This window comes from Chiroxiphia lanceolata, chromosome 3, assembly GCF_009829145.1.
Source record: "Chiroxiphia lanceolata isolate bChiLan1 chromosome 3, bChiLan1.pri, whole genome shotgun sequence".
Lineage (NCBI taxonomy): Eukaryota > Metazoa > Chordata > Aves > Passeriformes > Pipridae > Chiroxiphia > Chiroxiphia lanceolata.
Window position 1 is genome coordinate 112,819,023 of NC_045639.1, and position 26,746 is coordinate 112,845,768.

Below are 26,746 nucleotides of genomic sequence, written 5' to 3' on the forward strand. Positions count from 1 at the left end.
AGAGACCTTTTTGCCTGGATATGCTAATAATGAATTTTATCTAGTGGAATTTTTGAGGACGCACCAATATGTGTGTTTATATTCCAACAGAAAACAAAACAAAGCTCATTTTCTGTTTGTGTAACCAATCCTGGGTCAAACTTGGCAGTGCTTATTGAATTCTTTGTTGTGTAAGCTGTTCCCCCTCTGGACATGCAGATACTCCTTCCAAGGGTAACTAAATTATATCACGGTTTTTGCAAAGAAACCCATCCCCCAATGGTTCCTGCTACTGGAAGAGGCAGAAATGGAAGGACAGAGGCTTATTCTATGGTTATTCTATGCTTTAGAGAACCCATCATTAGCTTTTTCTGTGTGATTTTAATACAGAAATTGAAATAATAATTTATTGGTCTTATTAAATCCTAGACTGTGTGAACATCTCATAAGAATGCAGGATTGTGTCACTCTTGATTATTTTAGATGGTTCTAAGTTTATTATTATTAAATGTTTTCACAGTCTTCAGTATATTAAGGCCTTTAATATCTCTGAAAGGTAGGAGTGTGCTCAACCTCAAATATCTGTTTGATGTTAGAAAAGACAAAATTAGTTGTATGGTGAATAGGTATATTGACCAAAACCATCTCAAAAGTCTCTGGCATGACTAATATTTCTTTTCCTCTGATACAGACTAAAATAATTGATTTTTGAGGAATACTGCTAAGTGACTTTATGAAAATGAATTTGTGTCCTTCTGTTTTCTGCAAATGTATTTATTTTGGAGTTCAGCATTGCTGCTGGATGTTTACTGTTATTCTTGTTTTGGTCAGGTTGTATCTTTAGTGTCTTTGGTAGGGACTTGTGGAGCCCAAAGTAGGAATTGTTTGACAGATCAGCTCTGCTCTTTTTGTCATCCACATAAATCAGTACAATGGGTGGGAAGATGGACAGGGAGAATAAAGTCAGTATTGCAGGACTCTCCTCAGCAGAATGGGACAAATCCTTGTGCAACCTGTAGGGGAGGGATGCCCTCTAGTGCCTGGATTAGATGCAGGGAAAGGTCATTTTTCTTACCAGCTCCAAAAGGAACATTCCTACATCTTGGTTAATGCAATAAAGGCTCCTTCACTAAATTCTAGTATTACCAAGGTTAAGCTTTACCGCTGGCTCAAAAGAGTCAAAAGCCACTCCAATGGCAGTAAGGAAGGATGTGGAAAGAGGAGAGATGTCCACTTCTTTTTGGACATGTCACTTCTAAGGCAGAGACAGCACAAATGTGATTGCAGATGCAGGTAAAAGCAATGCATGAATGATTTTAAAGCCATCAGATAAAAAAATAATAATAATAAAATTAGAATAACTTATGATAATATCTATAGTTTGTTTTCCTGTCAAACCTAATTAAGACACTAAATTTCCTAGACACAGAATTAACTGCATTCCTCATTTGGGGACCAAAACTCTGGAGAAAAATAGGTCAGTGGTTACTTTTTTCATCCTGCTCTCAGCTTCTCCCCCACCAGCCTTTGTTTAAATACCCTTCCACTTGTTCCTCCTCCCTTCTCACCCTACAAATAGAATAAACTTTCCTTCCACCTCCCGCCTGTCCCTCCTCCCCCTGAGTAACGTTTCTGCTGGGTCGAGCATCCGGAGGAGGCAAAGCCGAGCGGAGAGTGGGAGGTTCAGACGCCGAGTGTCCCCCTCCCGGGACGCAGCTCCTGCCTTCACTCCGCATAGGAGCATCTCTCACTCTTGCAGGACCCAGGGGACCCTCACGCTGCTCCTTGCACCTGCCCACAGAAACATTTCAAGGTACTCGTCTGGTCTCTCCGCTGAGGGTTTCCAGAGCTGTCTCTGCCAGTTCTGCTCCAGCAACTGTCCCTTTCCGTCATGGAAAGCTCTCGGGTCAGCTGTCAAACTGCAGAGCAGAGGCAGCGCTGCCCGGAGCTGCAAAGCCGAGTGCTGGGTTTAAGGAGAGTCCACGATCCCCAGGTGCTCTTTGTCTCTCCAGGGAGGAAGAGCTGGGGATGTCACACACAGGGGAATTTGATTTTTAGATTGGATTTAGATTGAAATGGGGCAACTAACTGTAAAAATAAGGGATTTTAGAGGTTTCTACCTTTAGTGTGACTCCTATGCTGATGTCAATAACGAGGTAGAAGAAGGTCAGTTCATCCACATTTCCAACATTTGCACATTCTCCCCTAAAATAAATGTTTGTCCAAATTATGATGTAGAAAAAGAAAGAATATATTCTATGGCAATTTGCTTTCCTCCACCAAGTAGATTTCTACCCCACTATACAGTAATCCAAGGGACCTTCAGTCGCAAAAAAATAAGTATATCACAATCCACTTCTAAAGATCAAGTCATCATTGAGTTCTGGTTCAAAATTACATCTTTGCTCAACACAGAGGTATGATAAATCGTGTTCTGCAGAGTGTCTAAATTTTTATTTTTATTTTTATTTAGAATTTAAAGATGTAATTTAGGATATCTACTCCTTATGGCACAAAGAAGTACATGCTTATATAAATAAATAAACATAGCTCTAATGTGTATTTGTGGTATACATCAGCTTTCTATTTCCAGTAAAAATCTTTTTAATTTCTATTTAAAATATTTTTAATTATTATTTCACCAAAATAAGCGCTATATTTGTATCTACATTTTTACCTGTATATATCCACAGCAGATTAGTCGTTTTGTTTCTTTTTCTTCATGATTTTATCTCTTCATATACTATTAGCATTCAATCACAATCCCTGCTGCAGACAAATTTCATACTTTTGAATAATTTTCTCAGATCATCAGAATGGTTTAGTATAATTTTCTCATCTCTACTAAATAATATAAACCATCTATTTAAATATAAGTTTGAATGGCAATTCACATTTTCTTTCCCCTTTTTTAACAGTAAATGAAAACATACAAATTTAAATGACTTTGCTGTTGATTGTGTTAAATAAATGCCTCCATTTCATCACATAAAATTTTGCTCTCTAGAAGAAACTAAGACTTTTCCAATGGCTAAATATTTAAATTCTTTCCTGTCTACATTCCATGTGTTGTTACTGGGTCTGACTGGGACCATGATAGAGCTGTCTGGAGAATTGTAGTTCCACCTGATGACAGCTCCAAAAGGGTTGAGAAACCTATCAAGTATTTTAATGGAATTTGGTTGAAAACAAAAACCTGGTGCTCTTCTGCAACTGATTTACTCTTCAAGTCTTTATTTGAGTAAGAGTAAAAGCAGAGCTTGAATTTGTATTCTTTCTCATCTGTGAAGAAGTCTGGGACACCTTTAAACACAAAGATGGCAGTCAGCTCTATGTCTGTTCATTCTGATTCACTTTTAACATATCACTGAAATCCATTTGGTTTTCACTGAAAATTACTTTTCTAGAAGCTGTAAACTAAATGGAAACCATTTCTGCTTTCAACTCACTGAGAGTGGTTGCTTGTTAACTTATTCTTTTTAGGCATGCTGGAAATCGTGTTTAAAAAAAATCCAAATGAAGCAGATGATCTTGATTATAATCTTCATTTTTTTCTGTAGAGTTGGTTACAGCTGCAAAGGTTGTTGTTGGTTGAGATCAGCAAACAGGTTGCCTGGGAGTGGTGCAGGTATTTTGCTACTACCTGAATTCAGCTGGGTCAGATAAACAGACAGCAAAGTGTTGGTTTGTGGAATCAAAAGGTGTTTTTCTCATAAAAACTCCCGTGGTAGAAGGGGAGAAAACAAAATCTGGAAAGGGGGAAAATGGAGTTGGAATAAAGGTCAGTGAATGTGGTAGCTTATTTCTGATGCTGTCCCTGGCACAGAACCACTGTTTCCATGGAAGTTCTCCTCTTCCTTGTCTGTGCAGAGCACATCCAGCCTTGCTGGGGATGAGATTCACCTCACCATCTCCATTGCAGTTCTATCTGTCCTTTCATGTCAGATTGCAGCAAACAGGGAGAAATCAACACTTGGGAATTAATGATTACATTAAATTAATAATTAAACACTTGATTAGGCTGCTCAGAAAAGATGTGGAATCTCCATAGTTGGAAATATTCCAGACTAGGCTTGAAAATGAATAACCTAATCTAAGCCATGCTTCCAGTAGAAGGTGATCTCCTGAGTTCCCTTCTAATCTAGACTTTTCCATAATTCCTCTGATTCCCTTTTGCCTTCTCTTCTAGTGTAGGACTACACATGCTTCAAGTGCTACTTTGTCTCCATGGAGTTGGAGGTATTAGGTCAGACATCAATACTTACAGTTAATCAGATGAATTTCACATGTTCTCAAAGGGAGGATTTACAGGTCCTTCATCCCTCCAAACTGCTCACCTGGAGCATCCACATGATCTTCAAAGAGCCAGGGTCCAATGCCACTTCTCCTGATGGCAATCAAACACACAAGTCTGAAAAAAATAAAAATAGGATAAACCCCCACAACACCTGAACTCCAGATCTATTCTGGAGCAGATCTCTCTTAGTCACTCATGCAGATGTGCTTCAGCATATGCTTCTGGTAGCTGACCTATTTCTTCTTATTCAATGAGATGAGAGCAAGTGTCATCTGGAAGTGCCTATTTCCCACCAGGGAAAGACTAATTTAGGCACAGATGTTCACAATCCAGGCAGCTGCTTTTGATCAGATAAATCCCACACCAGGGTTGTCAGACTCCCAGCGTGCAGGTCAGAGTGTTCAGTAAACCCTAAAATAAAGTTCTGGGTTCTCTAAGGCAGCAAAGAGAGTCAGGTTCTTCCAGAGGTATTTGGCAGCCAGCATGGAGCTGGGTTGTGGTGCCCCAGTCTCTGTAGTGAGCTAGAGAGATGCTCAGTGTCACAGACTTCTCACGGAGCCTGATGGAGCCAGGTACTTCTTTTCCCTTGATTTAACCACCTATAAAATAGCAACTGTCTTCTTCATCGTCCTCCCTGTTTGTTTTGCCTGGTCTATTTTGCTTGCAGTCTCTTTGGAAGCAGGTTCATTTCTTGTATTCTACTCTGGGGTCTGCTGATCTTTAGTGTGGGGCCCTAGTATTGTCCTGTTTTCTCAACCCCTAAGCAAATATATGTATGTTATCCCCATGGCTCTCTCCTGGTGCAGAGGGCCATAGTTCCATTAGACATAGGGAAGTGAAGCACCAAAGGCTGACTCAGCTCTTCAGAGTTATTTATTCCTACCTGCCAATCCTTTCCATACCTTAAATATCAATGATGAACTGGACTTACAAAACTGGAGCAGTTGCCCACTACTCACTGGTGGGAAGGGAGGGAGCTAAACATAAGTGTCTTGGCTGGTATTTTCTGATGAAAGCAATATCCTTCCTTCTCAGAAGAGGAATATCCCTCCTATATTCTGGCTGGCACCATCTGATGACTAAGCATGAACGGACCAAATGGGCTGAAATGTGTAACTGAGTTGAGAATGGCTGTCTACAGAAGTGATTTGCCGTTGTTGGTTTGTTTGTTTAAAGAGTGAAGTAAATCTTTAACATTAATAATAATAATAATAACAATAACCCTAAAAACTGACTGACCCCTTTTGTTTGGCCACAGGGGAAGCACTACATTTGGCCAGAGATTTCGGCTACACCTGTGAAACAGAGTTCCCTGCCAAGGCGGTGGGAGAGCACATTGCCAGGCAGCACATGGAACAGAAAGAGCAGACAGCGAGGAAAAAGATGATCCTAGCGACGAAGTAAGGAGGGGGAAGGAGAAAAGAAATCTGTCTGTCACTTCTCCATGTTGGATCTGGGGGCTGGAGGAGGGAGGAGTGGGAGTATGGAGCTGGGAGTGTGGTGACTGCTATCACAACAGTGCTCAGTGACGGAGTGAGAGCAACCCTCGCCAGAGATGCTGAAAGAGCGACCTTATTTACTACAGGGAGGGTTTGGTGGCTGTGCTCTCATTGCCTGTGGTTAAGGGGGCACATACAACTCCTCAGATGCTTTGGTTTAGATGAGAGGAGGGGATATTATTACACGGTAAGATCTGTAGGACAGAGACAGGCTTTGTCTCCTGTTTGCATGTGAGCACGAGATCTAAGCTCCTACCGAAGTACTGGTTACCCTCAGATAATTATCATTAGTCTGCTGAGGGAGTGTTGGTTTTTAGAGGGATAGATCCTCTCTGGATGGAAATTGCAAGAGTTCCCCTGAAGTCAAAGGCACTGGAACAATGTACAACAGCAGGGGAGCTTTGCTAAAGACATTAAAGACACAAAGAGACACCAGACATCGCTCTAAACAAGCCACTCGCCTCCCTGGAGCAGTAACAACATGTTAGGATAACATTTCATCTAGGTTAATTAGACTTGATGAGGGAGGAATTAGCCTTCATGAGCCATGGGAAACAGGGATAAATAGCCTGCATGGAACAGTGTAGACCTACCCTAGGTGTGTGGTATGACCACCTGGGGTAACCTTGAACACATTCACATTCTCCCTGTGTTTGCTGCAGTGTTACATGTGAGGCTGCAATAGAGCTGAGGCCACAAATCCAAGCCATCAAATCATCACCTCAGTGCTGGAAATGTTTGGAAATCATCCAGACTGTGATACATCCAGCAGAATCACCCTGTAGTAGGGAAGAGGGCTGACCAGCAACAAGGTTGTCCTCTGTATCCCAATGTCCTTCTGCTTTGCCAAGACTCCTGGCCTTGATGTGTCCCTTTGTACGCAGAGTTCTTTGCCCTGAAGATGATCCAGACACAAGATGCACCAAAACATCCTGGGCTTGTGAATCTGTGTGATCCTTCCCTGGGGTGATAAAAGGATCCTCACGTGACACAGGGGGCATTTTCTGGTAATGAAGGCTGTGAGACACCTCACATATCATGTTCCTAATTTGTTTGTACACTAAAAGGAATAATATAATTGGAATATGATCTCATTCTGACCTTCATCCACATTTGTTATAAGGGCTCAAGGGGTTTCAGAGTTGTGAGAATAAACCAGCTGGCAAGAAGCAGGAAGTTGTGTCTCCCCATTTCTGTGTAGCCCACTAAAAACCTGCCCCCTAAGTGTGTAAAAGCTGATTGTACTGTTGGGTAGCACAACCTAAACAAGACTTAAGACTGCAAGTTGCCCCAGCTGAAGGAGTTGACCCATCTATGAAACACCACTCAACCATAATGATACAAATCCTCCCCACTTTTTCCTTGCTCTAGTGAGAGATCACATTGCCGTGGGTTGCAATAATCACTGGGTCACTGTTATGTCCTGTCCCCAAAGGCTGTCAGGTTGAGGGGCACCCAAGAGTCTCACTACCCTTCCTCACCACTCCATACCTGCTTTCTCACCCTCTTTAGTGCTGAAATGGAGAGTCATGGGCCCTCATTACTCCTCACCACCATGAACTTTGGGCTTGTAGGCGATTATCCTGTACTTGTAAGGAACAAAATTACTTTTTTCTCCCTCCTTTCAGTTAAAAGCACCAACAAATTGAGCAGAGAGATCTGTCGATAATACAAAGGCCACATCCTACTGCAGTCGGTGTCTAGTAAGTGACAGACGGGTCAATGTGTGTGCTACTACTGCCCTCTCCTGCCTGCAAGGAGAACAGTGATTCCCAGCCCGGTCTTGTCCAGGTGTTACAGGAGAAACAGGTCCATGACATCATGGCATTTTCCAGCCATGCTTCCATATATCTGATACAAGGTACTCCAGACAATCATCAGGAGTTTAAATTGCTCACCAGTCATACCTAAGCTTTAGTTTTGCAGTTTCATTAATTCCACGACTTCCCTGACTCATGACCTTGTGAGTTATGACACCAAAAAAAGTGGTGGATTGTTATGCTGCCACCAAAACCAGCACAGAAATCCCAGGGTGGTAAAATTTCTCAGGACAAGCTTTACCTATGGAAAGAACTGAAGTGCCACTGCCTGTGTGTGTTGTTGTTGTCCACTGTAGCACGGAACCAAAAGCCCACATAAGTGCCTTTGGTGAGACCTTTCACGTGTGAGGTACTGAAGAAAAATAAAGTTATTTCCATAGTTCCTAGAATATAGGTGAAATTCCATTCTGGATTTAAATGTTCAGCTTCAATGGCTCGATTCAGTTACCCAAACACAAGCACCTATTGCCATTTGAGTTGAACTGGGTTATCCAGCTTGGTTACCCACTGCTGCCCCAGGAGCACACGGGTCTCTTTTTGTTACTGTGTTGCATTGCCAGTTATTATGGATGTCTTGGGTATTGCATATTTATGTGTGTGTACCTAAACAGAGCCCTTAATGTCTACAATGGTGAAGTCTCTGGTGTCCAGTGAGAGCTCCCAGGCCTCCTTGTCATCAAAGGCATCTATACCTTATACTCAAGCAATCCACCCACCCTGACTGAAGTAGTTCAGCTGCCATGCCCAGAACTGTGGCCCAGGGGCTAGTGAAGGCTAAAGGTTGCTGCTTTAAGTGCCAATAGCCCTCTTTAACACATGGAGGCCACTGAGCTTAAGGCAATACTCTCTTCACAGCACAGTCTTCCACATGAGACAGAGGCAGGGATACACACATATGTACATAGATCAAAACAGAAGACTGTGAATAATGATTTTATTGTGCAGTTGATTACAGCCAACACAGAATAGTCAATATCTGACTCACGACACTTCTCTGATATCTGGTCCTTGGGTGCCTGGAAACTCTACCAGGAATAAATCAGACTCAAGGGTTCACATTTGCCTCATTCTTGTACTCAACACAAGGCATTTTCTTTGGTCACTGATAGGGATCATGGATGGAGTGGGCTCTTGTTCTGACCCAGTACAGAATTTTTTACCTTTTATTGGGCTTACTGGATCATCTAATCATGTATCACAAATCATTAGATGTCTCCCCTGAAGGAGTGGCCAGGACTTATTGTAATTAATCTGTTCCCCCTAGGGCAGCACAGTCATCTTTCTTTGCTTTTTCAAAGTCACAGTCCAGCTCAGCACATAACTGTCAGCCCCTCTCCCTGTCACTACCCCAGGTGATGTTTCATTGGTAGTGGAGGCTCTGAGACACCACTTTGCCTAGAAATCCCCTTGAAAAAAAAACCCAAAAACTAGGTTACTGCCTTTTACAGGTTTTCATGTATAATAAAAAAGTTTTTTCTTTTCTTTCTAGCTGCCAACATTCAGTAAAGACTTTTGACACATGAAGATAGAAGGGAACTTAATTGCACACTTGGTTCTGACACTTTCCTTTGTCAAAATAAAAGAACTTTTAAGATGAACTTTCTCAACAGGTAGAAAGTAAAGGTTGGAGGAAGGAGAGAAGAGCAGTGCTGACAGGGCCGACTGGGGATAGTAGATTGTTTAGAAGCCAAAATGACTGACTGTTTTCAGTTGTTGAAAGGAACTGTTTTTCCTCTAAGGACCTGATTCATTAAAACTGTATGCTGCATTTACATACATTTCTGCTGAATACCTCTCTTTGTCTGAAAGGCTAAGATGATGCTGTCTTTTCAAGCAGTCAATGTCTGGGTCCATACAGATGACAAGCATTTGCAGAAATCAGGCTTGGATGGGGTCCAGCAGCACAGCAGGAAATAGGTTTCTGCCTCTCCTCTCCTCTTAGTCAAGAGAGAGCTGTAGGAGTCAAGGTCTGTATCCCCAGTTTGTACAACAGTGATATAGTGAATGAAGGGTAAAACAAGTTTAGTATAATTTTCTTGCTGGTAACTCAGCAATGAAGGACCTTCTAAGCTGAGTTTACTCACTTCTTCCATTATACCCTTGTCCCAAAAGACAAGAGTTACAAAGAAGAACCCAAACTTTATCTAGGACCAGATGTGCAATGAGTCTTCTAACAGAAATCCCGGACCACAGAGGTGCTCTTTATTATTAGAACTGGCCCCAGGCACAAGGATTCCAACTATGCTAACAAAGTAAACCACACACACACACACTGACTCATCAGATTTCAATTGTCCATGCTATTAAAATGTTAGAATGGCTCATTGAATTCTCCCAAACAGCATGTTCTGTGACACAGCCCACAACAGGGTCTATTCTCAGGAAGCCACAGGGTTTAGGAAATTAGAGGAGCATAACTATGCTGATGTTATCAGATGATGACAAATTGCTTGCAGGTATGAGGACGACCCTGGGCACTCTGTACTTCCCTGGGTAGCACTGTTAACGAGGTTAAATGTAGTCACTGTGACCAGTATTAGGTCAATCCAACTAGTATCAGGCAACCTAACTGAATGTCCTGATCATGTGGAGGTGATCATACCCTCCTGCCCCCCAATCAATGCCCATATTTCCAATACAGGCAATGGAGAACTAATTTGGAGAGGTCACTTTTGCCTTTTTAGTTAATTGTATCATAAACCAAGTGAAAGTTAATGATGTCTAGTCATCCATGGTCCATATAATATTCTGCTGAGGATAAATGGAGGTTTTTTTTAAAAGTATATTGGTAGAATATTCCTAAGCTAATTTGCAAACTGGCCCAATGCAACAATATCACAGGAATGAAAAGGCCTTATTCTCAGGTCTTTCCTAGTGTTAGGTCCTATATTGAGGAATCCCAGGGGATAAATTTAACCCTCAGGTGCTGAGGCATCCTGAGGAGCCGGAGGGAAGGCTTGAGAGGGAAGACAATAAGACTATCCATCCTTTACAGAGAAGCTGGGTTTCAATGCTGGTGGGAGACCAGACAAGACAGAGCCTGAATTCCCACCACAAGAGGTCTTTCCTTCAGAACTCCCACTGATCAATTTGTCTTAAGGGTTGGGGGTCAAGAATGCAAATCCAAAATATCCAGGACTTCAACTTGCAGATAAACTGGTGCACACAAGCAAACGTACAAGTATTGGTGTGTTTACACAAAGTAAATAATAAAGCAATTCACACATTTCAGACATTTTCTAATGCTAGTTCAGCATTTTCTTAAACTATAAGCCTTGCTTCAAATGTACATTAGCTAAGCCAGGCTTAACACTGCCAAACTGGGGCTAGTTCAGGAGAAAAATCACATTTTAAAATGTCAGAGTTAATATGCTTCCAGAGGGGAACTATTCCTGTTCAAGAGATTCTGTATGTTGTTTGCTCTGAGCATTTGTGGCTGGGAAGCAAGAGATGGATTTGTTTGCTCTTGGTTTCTGTAGCAGTACTTCTGTCGAGGAATTCTGTTATGAATGAGATCACTCAGGATAAGGTGACAATGTTATGGGAATCAGCTCTAAGGAAAGGATTACACCTGTCTTATTTAAGGATTTCTATTTTTCCATACAGACAAATATGTAAAGAATTCCAAGACCTTCTAAGTCAAGACAGATCACCCCTCGGATCCTCCAGACCGACTCCAATATTAGACCTCGACATCCAGAGACATTTAACACATTTCAGGTATGATTTTGAAAGAGGAACTAAATTAACTAAAATCCATAATTTTGATAAAGACTGCATGCAATGTTTTGATAGTCTTTGTTCCCTTACTTGGAAGACATCCAAATAAACAATTAACATCCATAATCCCTGCTATCTGTGCTTATAAAAAGTGCAGGTTTGCCCAGCAATGTAGTTTAACCTCACTGCATTCAACCTGCTTCTAGGACCACAATCTGGGTAGAGTAATTTTCTATATCTACTGGCCAAATATCCTCATCTGACCAGAAAGTTGTCTTACTCTGAGTGTGACCCAAGTCACAGGTCACAAGTGGATGGTCCAGAAGTGTAGAAACTCAAGTTCAAAACCAATATAAATTAATTAAAGTAGAAATAAAAGGAGGAGCAGACTACATCCTTCACAATTAACTAAATAGTTCCAGAACCTCTTCTCTGCCACTGAGACCATTTGACATCATCTTACCATGACCATAATGTTAACCCTTTGGCTTCTGAAGCAGACTGGTCTCAAAGTATATTACTGACTAAAATAGTTTTACTGCACTAATTCACTAATTTACTAAACAACACCCCGGAAAAGTCTGGGATAATGAAAACTGGCTCAGACTAAAAAACCAGAGATTGCTACTATATTTAGCCTCAGCTCCTGGGCCTGTGCCCTAGAAATATTTAATGTACTGGTTTAAACAGCCTAAGAAGCTCTTATGAAGACAAAGACCCATGGTACATGCACACCAACTCCAAATTTCATCAGAATTTTATCCAAGTTATGGATAAAAGTGTGTAGATGTTTTGGGATCAGAAAGATTTATTAGCCCAGGAGTTGCAGTGCAATTTCCTGTTTTTTTGCTTTAGGCAATGTGTTAGATACAGTGAAGAGTGAGGTGGGAACTTCCAGAGGGCCACTTTGAAATAGGGGTCATCTAAGATATTTATCAAAGATAAGTTTGATGAAACATCCTAGAGGTGCTCCCGTCTTTTCTCAGACCACAGAGGGGAATACACAACTAGATGAGGCTACAGATTTTTGTTTTTTTTCATTAATTAGCTGATACATGAAAAAATCATCACATAAAGGATTGTTCCAGAATGTTGTTTACAGAATATAACACCAAGCAGATTTTATAGTCCTATATAGTCCTGTAAATACTGTTGGATATTCTCTGGCACAGCCAGCTGAGCCACTCTTTTTTCATTGACTGGGTAGACAACTTCGGTGTCCCAATATCCCAATATCTGCTAGTTATTAAGATTCTGATAGAGCATGAGGCACCCAGCAGCCACGTACTAATGTTTAAACTAATGTTTAGTCCCTCAGACTTTGAATAGAAACCAAAATATCCACCATCTCACTTCTTCCATCTATCTGTTGGGGTGTGGGGAGAGGCAAAGGTAATTCCTGGTCCACAAATACACACATGCCTGTTTATTCTTACACATCTGTGCATCCTATGCATATACAAACCCACCTAGACTACCCCACTCCTACTCTCATGCACCGGCACACACATACCACCTGGGTGTATTATACTTTCCCTTATATATACACACTCCAAAACACCTGACTACACTTATTTATGCAGAATACTCATAGAGGGATTTTAATGGGCTACCTAAGCTTGTGGAAAAAAAGATAATTCCCTGTAACATCCACATAGAGTACACGTGATATAAGGTAGCTAAACCCCAGGGATTCCTGTGTTTAAAAAAGAAATAGCAGTCAGGATAAAATGCTGAATGCTTCAGCTACTAAAGCTGTCAACTGGTACAGCTCCCATCCTTCTTTCTCTGCTGCACTTCAGCAGGTAGGAGTACAAAGCTTCTGCAGGCAGGTCCTGGATCATTCAGTCCTTTCTTTCAATCTGCTGTGGGCAGAAGTGTTGGACTGAAGATGGGCACCTGGACAAGTACAGGTCTTGATCCTACATGGACACTTCCCTGGATTTAAATCAGTCTTCTCTGATTGTGCTTGTGGAATGATGAGTGCTGACAGGCCCAGACACTGAGCTCAGACCATATTCCTTTTCCATCTAGTGCAGAGATGTTGAGGTCAGATCAGCTCCTGACCCAGACCTCTAAGTCTACTCTCCTACATGCAGGTGCCTCCATTTCAGCCAGCTGTGTATCTTCTGCCACAGTGTCTGGACATCTCAGGCCTGTACAGCCTGGGAAATCTGCATTACAATTAAGCAGGTCTAACATAGACACCTACATCAATGTGGCTTAAATTTCTCTCTAAACTCCACTGACTGGACAGTCTGATCTAGATCTCCAGCTGAGTGGGAGCTTGTCCAGCCACGCTAGACACTTATACTGTAAACAGCTGAATATAGTGTAGGCAAAAAAAATCATTATTCCCACCCCCTAAATCCAGCAATCTTCACTCCTAGGTCATCCCAACCCCTTCTGCCAAAATTTGTCTTCCTGAGATTGCATATCACAGAACCATAGAATCATAGAATGGTTTGAGTTGGAAGGGGCATTAAAGCTCATTTTGTTCCAACCCCCTACCATGGGCAGGGACACCTTCCACTAGACCAAATTTCTCCAAGCCCCATCCAACCAGGCCTTGAACAATTCCAGGGATGGGGCATCCACAAGATGCTCCAAATATCACTGAAGGCATTTAAGTCTGTTTTAAATGCCAGAGAAGGTGTGAGGATGTGATTCACCATGTTTTCCAGGAGCATTAACTATTTTCTGTGTCAGGTTTCCAACACTGACTGGTGACAAACCACTTGGTTTCTCTGTGTTTCTCTGAGGGATGACCCTCAAACTGAACCAACCTGTGTCACAGGAATTTGGACCTGATCAGTTGGGGATGAGAGAAGTGGAAGAAATTCTTGGTACCCCGACACACAGAGAAAGCTTGATTGACTTAATAAGTGGCTGGTCCTGATTATACATATGAAATTAATGTTATTTATGACCAAAATGCCCAAGAGCTGTTGGTGCTCTAAAATAGGTCTTTAGCAGAGGAGACATAAGTCTGAAGCAGTGATTCCATACAGTCATCACAAGTTTTATAGCACCTCTATGTTAGATGTTATCTGTCTATATACTTGTTCAATAGTGAACTTTTCATCTTCATTTGTGCCTTTATTCTAGAACACTGGTTTTTTTCCCCAGTAAATTCTCTGTTTCTATGCTGTAGAATTCTCTACATGGGTATGGGACCAAAATATTTCGTTTGGCAAGGATAAGACAAAACCTTTCTCTGGAATCTCTGATAAGGTTTTGTGAAAGTTTTTAGCATAAAAATAATATGTTTTTCAACCACTGTCAAATATGAGCTGATTTTTGATCATGGGAAAGCTCATATATTTTCCTGCTGTTCATTCAGATTTAATACAACAAGAAGAGGTTCAGAAATTTTGCCTTGTAAATCATAACAAAGGCAGCAAAGAGACAAGAAGATGATAAGTTGGTATTTTTTACTTTTATGTATGTGCCTATACCATATCAAAAGTGCTCAAAGTTTAGATGGGGCTTGGAGCAAGCTGGTCTAGTGGAAGATATCCCTGTCCATGGCAGGAGATTGGAACTAGATGGCCTCTAAGGTCCCTTCCAGCCTGTGCCGTTTTATGTTTCTATGACGTGATGTCTGAAAGAAAAAGAGATTTTTTTATTACCATAAAAATTCAGAGGAATCACACAAATCTCTATTATTAAAATAATTACTAAGATAGTGAAAGACTTTTTGAAAAGCTATAACGTCTGATCCATACAGTGGAATCTAATCCAGCACTACTATCTTGGGGTGAAAGGGGGTTTTCTTTAGGAATAAATTACCCTACAGCTTTTGAGCATGGAGTTATGTGCTCCACTGGCTTCTGATGTTGCTTACTCAGTGTTAATTATTAAGACCAGAGCTCACAGACTGGTACAGGTCAGTTTGAAGCAGTTTTTCCTGTTTCCTCTGTTTTAAATCTTCAAGCCCACACTTCTCTCTGAAGTTTTTCTGCTGAGTCCGAATTCATCAAGATCTGTAAACATGTGTCCAACCTGAAGTACAGGATAGTCCCAGTGAAGGGATCAGAAGTGCTGGGCTTGCTCAAACTCCAAACTCAAAGTTCACATAAAGCATAAAACAGGGGAAATCTTCAAAGGAGCTGCCAGTGAGCCTGAAAACTGCTGAATTTTGCACAACTTTATGCAAAAAAAAGAGGCTTCTCTACACCCTTGGTACAACAGTGTTTGTGCAGCTGCTCTCCGAGATGTCCATCCAACCTGAATTCAGAAAACTCAATTCTCCATGAAGAATGATTTTCCAATATTGTTTGATCAGGAGCAGACAATTCTGTAGAGCCTTAAATTTGTAGCAGCAATTGTGGAGCACTATCTGAGCCAGGGCTGTATTATGTTTGCTTCATTCAACATTTCTCCCTCTTCAATATATTTTGGAGGATATTACTGCAGAGAAGTTATATTGATAACTTCAAATAACCTCAAATATATTAATATTAGCAAATAAAAGTAGTACCAGGGTACAGACATTTGCTACCTGTGCTGCTCTTTATTTGCAGAATTTCTAGAGTTTTTTGCCTGGTCTGACTAACACTGTCTCAAACTATTCCTGAGCACAGTGGTGCATATAATGTCACTAATATATGTGTAACTTGAGAATTCATGGAAGCACCAGCCCTTATTACAGCCCAGTCAGGTGCCTTATCTGTGCTATAAACTTAGATTTAGAGAACTCCAGCCTTATCAGAGCTGGATCATAAACCTCGTGGGCTAAATGTTGGGACAGCTTAGATTTCTAAGCATCATATAAGTGTTCAAGAAGAGGTGATACATTTTAGGGCTGCCCAAGCTGTCTTTCAGCTCTTCTGCGAGCTGAAAGGATTGGAAGAGACCTTAAAGATCATTTAGTTCCAACCCCCTGCTGTGGACAGGAACACCTTCCACTAGACTGGGTTTCCATCCAGCCTGGCCTTGAACACGTTGAACAAAATTAGTCCTGTGGGGTGTATCTGGCCTGAAAGTCACCACTTGAGTTATCCCATACCTAGTTTTCCAGGACAGAATAAGGACTAAGCCACAGGGCAAACAAAATCCTGGAAAAATTAATTTCTATTACTAAGTGCTGAGACTTTTCATCCAGATACATGAGTATCTCATTGTTGTCCTCTAAAGGCTGTCCTCTAATGCCTGTAAAGGCATTTGTGAGTTTGTTATAGAAGAGAGCAAAGTCAGCATATCAGTATTAGAAAAGAAATCCAAATTTTCTATAGCTTTAATGAGAAGTACCTATTTTTCTCACCATTTGCTTCCAAAGTGGAGAGAGCTACAGGAAAGGGAGAGTTTGTGTACTCTAACTTTGCTAATGAAGCTAAAGGTGACTGAAGACATTCCCTAGCTTCAGTTTCAGAACCTTAGGGTGACTCACCTGATTGGTGAATCTGGAGATCTAGGGTCATTTTAGCTGTAAAAGGACATCCTGTCTCACATTCATCTGCTACTCCCTCAGTCCAAGGGTATTTTGTGAGTCCTGCATCACATCTACCAACCTTATAGATAACTTTAAACATCTCATGGTATCTCTGGCTACATGGATTAACCTGTGTGCTCACTTTCCAACCCTCTTCTTGAAGCTGTTCCCCTTTGCAGAAGGAAGTTTAAGGCTGGACAGAGAATGAGAGCCCTTGAGTATCGTTATATCATATTGTAGTGTTTTAACTATCGTAATGTAGTGGCTTCTGCATCAAACCAAAGCTGGAGTTCTGCATCTAGGATCCTGCTTTATTCATTTCACACTTAAATCTATTGATAAAATACCAAACCAGACCTCAGTTTGTACATTCTCTCTTCTATTCCACTGTTATATCTGAGATTGATCCAGGAACCTGAAAGTCACACTGACATGTGTCTTCATGTCTTTGCCTTCATAACCTGCCCTTGCATCAGAACAGATTTGAGAGGGTTTTTTAAAAATTTTTGGCAGAATTTATTTTAGTTCCCCAAAATCTCGTGTAAACTAGAGTTACGAGAAAACCCACCAAAAGTGACCCATGTTCTGTGCTGGAAAGCCAGAAACATAACACAAAAACCTTTCAAAGAGAAGACTTGCTGAGATCATACTGAAGAGATCTGTGTCTGTGTCTTGGTTTGTACATACAGACTCCTTGACCTCGTTAATCATCCTCTTAGTCTCACTTTCTTCACTTCTAAAATTGGGTATAGACATTTCTTCTACATCTGCTTTTGGGACACTTGTGTCTATAAGAATCTGGGGTATTTGGAAATTTCAGAAATCCTACTAATGCCATCCATCATATAGGGAAAAATGAACACCCACCGATTACTGAAGCTGTATTTGATCCTTTAACTTCAAGGTTACATTTCATCAAGATGCAAAATCACACCCAGATCTTCTATTTTATATATAAAAGATAAAGACAGTAAAACAGCAAAGGGAAAACTACTTTCTTGTAAGTGACATTTCTTTCAGTGCAGAGACCTTATAAAAAGAGACCAAAAGAAAATAATAGGTTCGGAATACTAAAGTTGGGTAATGAAAGCAATCGGCATCCTCACAGATTGTTCTGTGTTCTGATTCATATCCAACTGATATGAAATACCCTTTCCATGAAACTGTTTGAGACAGGAGTTTTGTCTCTTAGCCTGGAGCTGTCAGCCTCCTGCCAGAGCCTGGCATCACACTGACGAGGTGACACAGAAAGTGACAGACAAGAAACCAGAGTCCCAGACTTCGGGAGCAGCAAGAAAGTAACATCCTTCCTTCTGAAGGGAAGAAGGGACCAATGAAATGGGTTTTGAAGCTCAATGTGTTGTTTGAATTGTAACAAGGAACCAAGCCCAAAGCCTTACCTGCCTTTAAAGATGTTCTCACCTCCTTTTATAAATTTATAAGCGTTCTCGCTTTTTTTACGCTTCTTTGCTTATCAGGAGGTAGAGCAGCTGCTGTCATAATTCCAGTCGTCTCGATTAGCAGCAGCCTTCTGTTTGGAGGCACGGACTGGAAGAAGCCCGATGCACAGTGGAGTTTGTGGTGAAACACCTCTGGTGCCCTCTAGAGTTCCCTGATATCAGGAGCTCTCTCAAATAGGCTTTGGATTTAGCTGAGGCAAAACACTGGTGTCCAGTGCTGAGGCACCAGGAAACAACAAATTGATTCTTTGTTTTCTCTCTCTCTCTCTCTTTTTTTTTTGTTTAATTTTGTTTTTATTTCTTTTCTTTGTCTCTTTATTTACCACAAGTATTAGAGTGCCTTCCTCTGGGATTTTTCCCTCACTCCCTTTCCAAGGGATTCTTTTTTTGATCTTTCCATAGTGAGGTCTCAATCACCTTCTCCTACTCTGCCCATGAACAAAATCCTTTTGGAAGGGTGTGAATTTCTAATATTGCTTATGATTTTTATCATGAGATTTATGATACTATTAAAGCCATAATTTATGGAGTCAAGAAAACAGATGAAAATCTGTTTTCGTTATCCACTTCATTAACAAATTAACAAATAAGTTCCATAATCATGGGAAAAGAAACAAACATATTTTCATCAAGATGTCCTTGATTTGTTTTTCAGTCCAGCAGTTCATATTTCTTAAAACATTTAAGGAACTCTCACATTTACCAAAATAAGGAATCTTTGGTCCACAGTTCAGAAACACTCCAGAACATTGGATGTTTCAGATATATCTTTGATGTTTCAGATGTTGCCTACACAATCCTTCTAGTGTGGAAAATCAGTCCCAAGGTCAAAAATACAAGGAAATTTGGAAATAGGGAGCATCAGCTCTAGCACTCTCTTCTTACTTTCTCTATTGCTTTTACACATGGTGAAAGGAGGTCCATCTGCTTAGGAGGACAAAGGTTAATACACTTGTTTGGTTTTGAACAGAAAAAAAAGATGAGGGCCTACTTTGAAGGCAACTTCTGTATGTGTTGTTTTCCACTCCGATCTATAAACTATTTATGCCTGTAAGATATACTGGCCACATTCCAACTTCACTTTAAATATCAGTCTAAGTTAGGCCTAGTGACCTTCTGAAGGAGAGTTATCACAATTTAATTCTCTGGACAACTTTCACAGGACAGATCTTGAAATCAACAGAAACACCTCAAAGTCAATATACTCAACTCTATCTTCAAATGTTACTTGTATTAGGGAAGAGATACAAATATTTTACAATTTCCTTTGCAGCCATCAAAAGTCTTATTAGACCTTGCTATCTGTCATTTGCTGTGAATTGTTGAATTTGGATAATCACTAAGCAGTTTCCACATTCAAAGTTCTGAGAAAGTCTGACCAATAAGTTCAAGCTTGTTTTGTCTTCATTGTCATTGTTTTAAAGCTCTTATTTATTTTAAATGAGGGTGTAAACATTCAGTGCAGATGGCCCTTACCCCCCCACTGAGAGGGAAGCTGTTTCTTCTGCTGCCTGTGGGAGCTTCAGCAGCCTGGGGTGTGGAGGAGTCCTTGAGGTAGTTGCCAAACGAGACTCCAAGCCTTCAGGCACACTTGGATCTTTTCACTTTTAAGTAAGGCCATCATTAAAACATGAGCAGACATAATTGCATCATAGAACTCTGCAGAATTGCAGGTCTGGATGTCCTTAAGCATCAGGATTCATAATATGTTGGCCTGATACTCATTGCCTTCGTCCTGCAGCTCTCCAGTACCAGACTCAGAAATTTCAGCCTTGCCTTTTAGAACAATAAAGTTGGTTTATAGGAGCTGTGATGGGATGCACTACAAAGCTGAGAATACCCAGAAGACTCCATTATGAAACCACCGTGTTTAATTTTAGACTTATAAACCCAAAAGAAATTATTATAATGAAAGCAACTCCTTTCATAGGTGTGAAGAACACCAAAAATGAACCACTTTCAGCGTGAGCTCAATTAGCCTGGAAAGTCAGGCAGCTAAATTTGACTTTCAGGAAACACATTTGAATGCTTTGCCATTACTCTTCCGTCTGTCATGTCTGATTTAAATGTAAAATCAGATTTTCTCCCCATCTTGAAACTTACTCTCATCAGCAAAGGGAAATTAAACAGCTTTCTTAGATTTTTCAAAGACTTTAACTTGCAGAGAAATAAAGTCCACCAAAATTAGAGCAAGGGGAATTACTGATAGAAATGTAAGATAAAGTAGAAGATAGTATCTCTCGGCCTTTTTATGCTCATTACCTAAAGTGAAGCTAATAAAATACACCCTCACAGGAGCTTGGCAAGAAGGAGTGGTCAGAAATTTTCTATGGAATGGTTTCTCTTAATAAGCTCCATGGGAAAATTAATAGGCTCTGCATATCCCCATCTGTGGAGAAGCATATACTCATCAGGAACTGAAAGTAGAGTTACCATGAGACTCTACAGCATCATTTCACTAAAAAAGAGTTGGCTTTTTAATAAGAAATATAATGTTATATTGGTAAGAGCTGCCATATATAATGATCACTGGTAATTAAGATGCTAAACTGGAAAGAAGATGGACCCCTTACTCATCCCATAAAATCCTTTTTTTCTATGAGCACTAGTTTTCAAACCAGAAGTTTCAGATTCTGCTCAGGATAAAGGAGCCATATCTAAGTGTTTCTGTGCAAGCTGGATGTCTAAACTTCCCGTGTAGCCAGTGAAGATCTAGGGCAAGATACAACTGAGCCTTTTTAGAAGCTATCTCTATCAGTCCACTGCTGCTTTAAAAGGGTGCTGTTCTCCTATAAACCCTCTGCATTATTACCTGTTCACCTGACATAGATATCTCTTTACCACAGAACATCTCAAATATCACCCAACTCACATTTTTATTCAGCTTGATGGAGCCCTCAGTGTAGCCAGAAGGATGGTGCAGCTCATCCTGAAGGAGGCACTTCCATTTAACAGACTAAATCCTTCTCCAGACTTCTCTGGCTGTACTGAATGAAGTCCCAGGGCTCAGTTCAGTTGCATAAACAATGTGAGATGCACAGGGGTGACCTCCTGGTGTCAAAACACCCAAAAGCAAGGTGGATTTCAGTCCTATGTCCTATTTAGTAAATCTGTGCAGATGTTCCAGATGTCATGGGACATCTCAAATCGCTGTAGATTCTTATAGATAAGAAACTACCTTAAGTCCCCTTTGCTGGTAATGGGAGTTGAGGCACCGTTGATGTAAATACCTAAAAGTTGGTACCTACACTTACCAACCTTAAATTTTTGTCCTATTCTGGTATTTTCCACAGTCTTGTTCAACATTTCAGAACATTAAAGTTTGTTCTGATCCCTACAGACCATTTCTGAAGCAATCTCTGTAAGTTTTCAAGGTAGTATTGCCATCTTACTCTGTAGGGTGCATTGAGCTATCAAATAAACACAGTATTATTGCTTTTGTTCACAAATTGAAAGGATTAAAGATGGAAGACCAGAAAGTTTCTTTTTAATTTAATCCTTTGATAAACTTACTACTTACTTTACCTTGTTGATCTCTACATCTCCCTGAAAGGAGGTTGTAGCCAGATAGGGTTTAGTCTTTTCTCCCAAATAACAAGGGATAAGAGGAAACGACCTCAAGTGGTGCCAGGAGAGGTGTAGATTTGATATTTGGAAAAATTTCTTCACTGAAAGGGTGATCAGTCATTGGAAAAGGCTGCCCAGGGAAGTGGTAAAATCACCATCCCTCAAAGTGTTCAAAAACATGTAGATGTGTTGCTGAGGGACGTGGTTTAGTGGTGGCTTGGCACTTGGTGGTTTAGTGCTGGGTTCGTGGTTGGAATTGATGATCTTAGAGGTCTCTTCCAACCTAAAGGATTCTGTGATTATATGATTTATATCTACTGGAAACAAATTATTTCAGAGACTACCTACTTCTAAAATAAATAAACTAATTTCTTTTGCATGCAAGATTATAAATATTTTTTTATATGTCTCGGTATAGTCAGTTCCCCAAATCAAGACCCAAAAGATCACACAAGCAGTGTAAAAATCTTGTAAGCTCCATCACCTTTTCATTTCTCTGGATTTGGGAAGACTAGAAAAGATGATAAAATGCAACACAAAATCTTGCAATCAGCTGACTCTTAAAGTGACTTGAAAGCTCTTAAAATACTCTTATTTGTATTTTACTTCTAGTCTAGTTTTTACTACTATCAAAAGCATGACTTACAATGGTGATGATGATTTTGATTTTTCTGGTGTGACAGGCATTTCTAAAAAGAAAATAAAATTAAACTGAGGTATGTTTACCTCTTTTTTATGCTAAATTATAAAGATCCAAATATTGCTACAAGTCCAGGCTTCAAGTTCAAACTTCACTTGGTATTATTAATTGATGTCTGCAAAATACTCCTTGTAAATATTTAATCATCATTTTCCTCTCATTAATAACTGGGGATAAACATAAATTCCTTCTTTGAAAAGTGCCTGGAGACTGATGGATAAATATTCTAAATGCAAGTTATTTGTTAATAGCCTTTTAGAGACCTTTTATAAAAGGCCACTCCCAATCTGAAATGGGGAGATATTTCCAAACTGAGCTCTCATTTTGGTTAGGATTCACATATCTTTGGTGTCTTCCCCAGGATACCAGCTTTCCTAGCAAACAGGTTTCCCATGTCTAGCAGACAGATCACCCTAAAATACTTCCAGCATCCTGGCAGTTGTCCATGTCCTGTAAAACCTCTTTCCCCTTGGTCCCCACTTTTGCACTTTTTTCTAAAAGTGCTGGAAAGATTGAAAATCCAAAGAGCAGAGGAGACAGGTTGTCACGGAAGTGAAATGTTCCTGTTTCTGGCCCACACATGAATTAAATTAAATTAAACCTACATTAAATCGGGGTTTGCTGGTGTGGTGCCCAAGACACCCAGAGAGTTACTGTAAGGAAAAGTCTTAATTAACATGGGATAGGAAATAGTTGGGGTTTTTTTGTCAGAACCACTGTGATGTGGATTTTTTTTCCTCTCACACAAACCAATATAAAGTATTGATTTCTCAAAACTGTCCACAAACTCAAAAATCAGCTTCTGTTCCTCTTGCTTTCTTTCTTCCCTGAGCAGGATTAGAATAACTGAAATCACTTTTAAAAGCTTCAATGGCATTTCTAATTTTGAAATAATTTTACATTTATGTTTCTAAACTAAAACTAAAAATCTGGAGGATTTGGGTAGGGGTTTTATTTTTTTTTTCACTTACCACCTGTCAAAATGAGGCATTATAACAATGGGAAAAACTTGGTTGCCCGTAGTAAGACATGCAATAAAACTTGAGTTTCTGTGGCCCTTACATGATCATCTTATACTGTACACATAATATTTAGGCAAATCGGGTTGAATTCAGTTGCCTAAAAACTGGTCTCTAGTGCAATTTCTGATATCCTGAAGTAGGTGAGACATCCTGCAATGCTGCATCCAGCTCTGGGGTCCCCAACACCCAAAAGACATCACTCTATTGGATCAAGTCTAGAGGAGTCCACAAAGATGGTTAGAGGGATGGAGCAGCTCTGCTGTGAAGAAAGGCTGAGAGAGTTGGGTTGCTCAGAAGAGAAGAGAAGGCTCCAAGGAGACCCTAGAGTCCCTTTCAGTACTTAAAAGGTCTCCATGAGAGCTGGAGAGGGACTTTGGACAAGGGCCTGGAGTGACAGTACAAGGGGGAATGTCTTCCCACTGACAGAGTGCAGGGTTAGATGGGATATTGGGAAGAAATTCTTCCCTATGAGGGTGGTGAGGCCCTGGCACAGGTTTCCCAGAGAAGCTGTGGCTGCCCCATCCCTGCAAGTGTTCAAGGCCAGGTTGGACAGGGCTTGGAGCAACCTGGACTAGTGGAAGGTGTCCCTGCCCGTGTCAGGGGGTAGAACTGGATGGGTTTAACTGTGATTCTGTGATCCTCACAGAGATGGTATCCAAGAGACAGGACATGTGGGAAACTTGAACATTTCTGGATATGCAGGTGGAAGCCAGGCTGAATGCCCAAAACATCTCAAATCACTGCAGATACACATGTGCACTGAAATCCTTCTCTAAACCGAAATGAGATTAGCCTACAATAGGTCTGCCTGGCAACTGCATTAACACTTCATTTCAGTAACTGTTAAGTGAAGAACACCAATGAAATTCAGCTACTTTGTAGTGCAGGAAAAACAAAGATAAAAACTCAGTGTTATCTTGAAAAAACCCCCCTTATTTCAATTAAAGGTACAACAGGATAAATCCATACTACTAAATTCAACACTACCTTGGCAGCATTGTTGGAACTGGGTTATTTTTGCTATTAGTCGGTTAGGATGGTCCGTAAATTCAGCCTGGCTAAACTAACCCTGTGTGACACATTTTCTGGTCATTGCTTGGGTCAGGGTCTACTCCCAAGAGGCAGTTCAGATTTCACTCTGTTGGATACTCCAAGAGCTTAACATCATGAGTATGACCAAACCATGCCAATTGAGCTGAGGGTTGGAGATTGTATCCTTGGCATTGCTGAATTTCCTGGTACAGATTCAGTCCACGTTTGGTCAGGTCATGTTCAAGATCTATAGAATCATAAAAATTGGAAAACACCTCCAAGATCATCAAGGCAACAAAGTTTGATCTAGAATTGTGAATTAATCACATAGAACTCCTTTTATTTACTTGAGAAAGGGAGAGCCAGACTTTCCGGGACTGGAAAATTATCAGTGTTGAAGAGCCAAGGGCTCGGATCCTCCCTTGGCTCCTCTGAAGTCAACAACCCAGTGTCAGTCTGCAGCAGCCGAGGGTCTGTCCCACGGTGTTTCAGAACTGAGGCTCCTTCCAAAACCCACCTTTGAAGCTGTATGCAGTCTGCTGTTTGGCTCTACTCCTTTCTTTTCTGTTTTTCCCACAGGTAATAAATAGTTTAGGGAGCAAATCTTGAATTTCACTGTAGCAAAATGAGTGTACTGTAAACTCCTCGATGAGCGCATTGATATTTATGTGCGTGTGTGTATTTCTTTTTCTTTTTTTTTTTTTTTTTTGTTTCCTCTGTCTCCTTCCCGTTTGCAGTTTGATCACTCATGGTTTTGGAACTCCTGCAATATGTGCTGCCCTAAGCACTTTCCAAACTGTTCTCAGTGAAATGCTGAACTACTTGGAAAAGCACACATCGCACAAAAACGGAGGAGCGGCGGAATCCGGCCAAGGACACGCCAACTCGGAGAAAGCCCCCCTGCGGAAAACTTCAGAGGCTGCTGTGAAAGAGGGCAAAACAGAAAAGACAGACTAGCTACATCAAACAGAATCTATTTCGAGAGAGTCTTGCTGCTGATATTTTTTTTAAATATATATATCATTGAGGGCAATTTATCTCCAGTGGACCAAATCCCAAAAAAAAAGAAAAAAAAAGAAAAAAAAAAGGGGGTGGGGGGGGAAAAGGAAAAAAAAAAAGGAAAAAAATCAAAAAAAGAAAATAAAAAAAGAGAAAGATTAAAACAGAGAGAAAGAGAGCGTGAGAGAGGAAAGTATTCAACCCTAAGAACAGCAGTGTACAGTAATTGTGTGATGAAATTGTCACTTTTTTAAAGTTTATGTTGCTCTAAACTGCTTTTTTGTGCACGTAGTATTTGATTGTTCTGAATGATACACTAACACTGTTTTCTATAAGCACTTCTGGACTTGGCTGAGGTGGCACATGAAATTTGAAGCACTTTCTTCTCTGGCTGCAGAGTTAGGGTCAGTGCATCAGAGGTGGGACACGCAGTTCCAGCATCCTGACTTTGCTTGCAGGCTGGACAGATTGGAAGAAGGGCTTCCTCTGATCCGTCGGAAATGCCCGATCTGCTCACCATTGGGAAAACAATATGGAAACCTGGCAAAAAAAAGGAATTCTTGGGTCATGGGACAAATGAACTGTTCTGTGTTGGGGGCTGCTCATCCCCACATGGGAATGTACAACAAAACTGTGCTGGAATGAGGCCAGAACCTGTTGGGGATCTGTCCTGACCATTCGAGCAGCAGCTGAGGCATCTCTTGGGAAAAGAGCATGGCAGACTAAAACAAATCAAACCTTGGGAGTTTCAGTGAGAGCCCCGTTCCCTCTGTGAACTTCACTTTAAATGACAACACGGGCTTCTGTCCCCTATTTTCTCAGCCCCTGGTCCCACAGCACTCTGCCACACCTGGGTCTCTGTTCAACACGATCAGTGCAGGCAATTGGAGTCACCTTTTGTATTGCCTTGATTTTATGATGCTTTCTTTTCCTCAACAGCTTGTTTCTGCAGCTTTATTGTCTTTATAAATCTAGCTGAGGTGCAGAGGTCTAACAGAATCCAGTCACTGAAAATAAAATAAAAACAGAATGATAAATAAGACAGATTGGCTTAGTCCACAGCAGCTTAGTGGTAATAACCTTGCTAATGTGCTTTTAAAATATTCCTTTACCACCTACCACTCACCCTCACACAGAAAATATGGGACTCATAGTTTAAGCTCAAAACTCTTTGAGTCAAGGGACTTTTTCCAGTCACATTCTAACTCTTTCTTCAA

General features: G+C 40.7%; 1 protein-coding gene across 4 annotated transcripts in view; it reads left to right on the forward strand.

The window, feature by feature from the left end:
- TFAP2D (transcription factor AP-2 delta) overlaps positions 1-25,580 on the forward strand; it is a 46,963-nt gene extending 21,383 nt beyond the window's left edge. For all 4 annotated transcript variants that reach the window (XM_032683143.1, XM_032683145.1, XM_032683142.1 and 1 more), the window contains 3 exons: positions 5,535-5,676; positions 11,202-11,315; positions 25,268-25,580. In XM_032683143.1, the coding sequence (XP_032539034.1) occupies positions 5,535-5,676; positions 11,202-11,315; positions 25,268-25,487 (476 nt within the window). In that variant the 3' untranslated portion in view covers positions 25,488-25,580. The remainder of the gene's footprint in view (positions 1-5,534; positions 5,677-11,201; positions 11,316-25,267) is intronic.
- Positions 25,581-26,746: the final 1,166 nt, after the last annotated feature.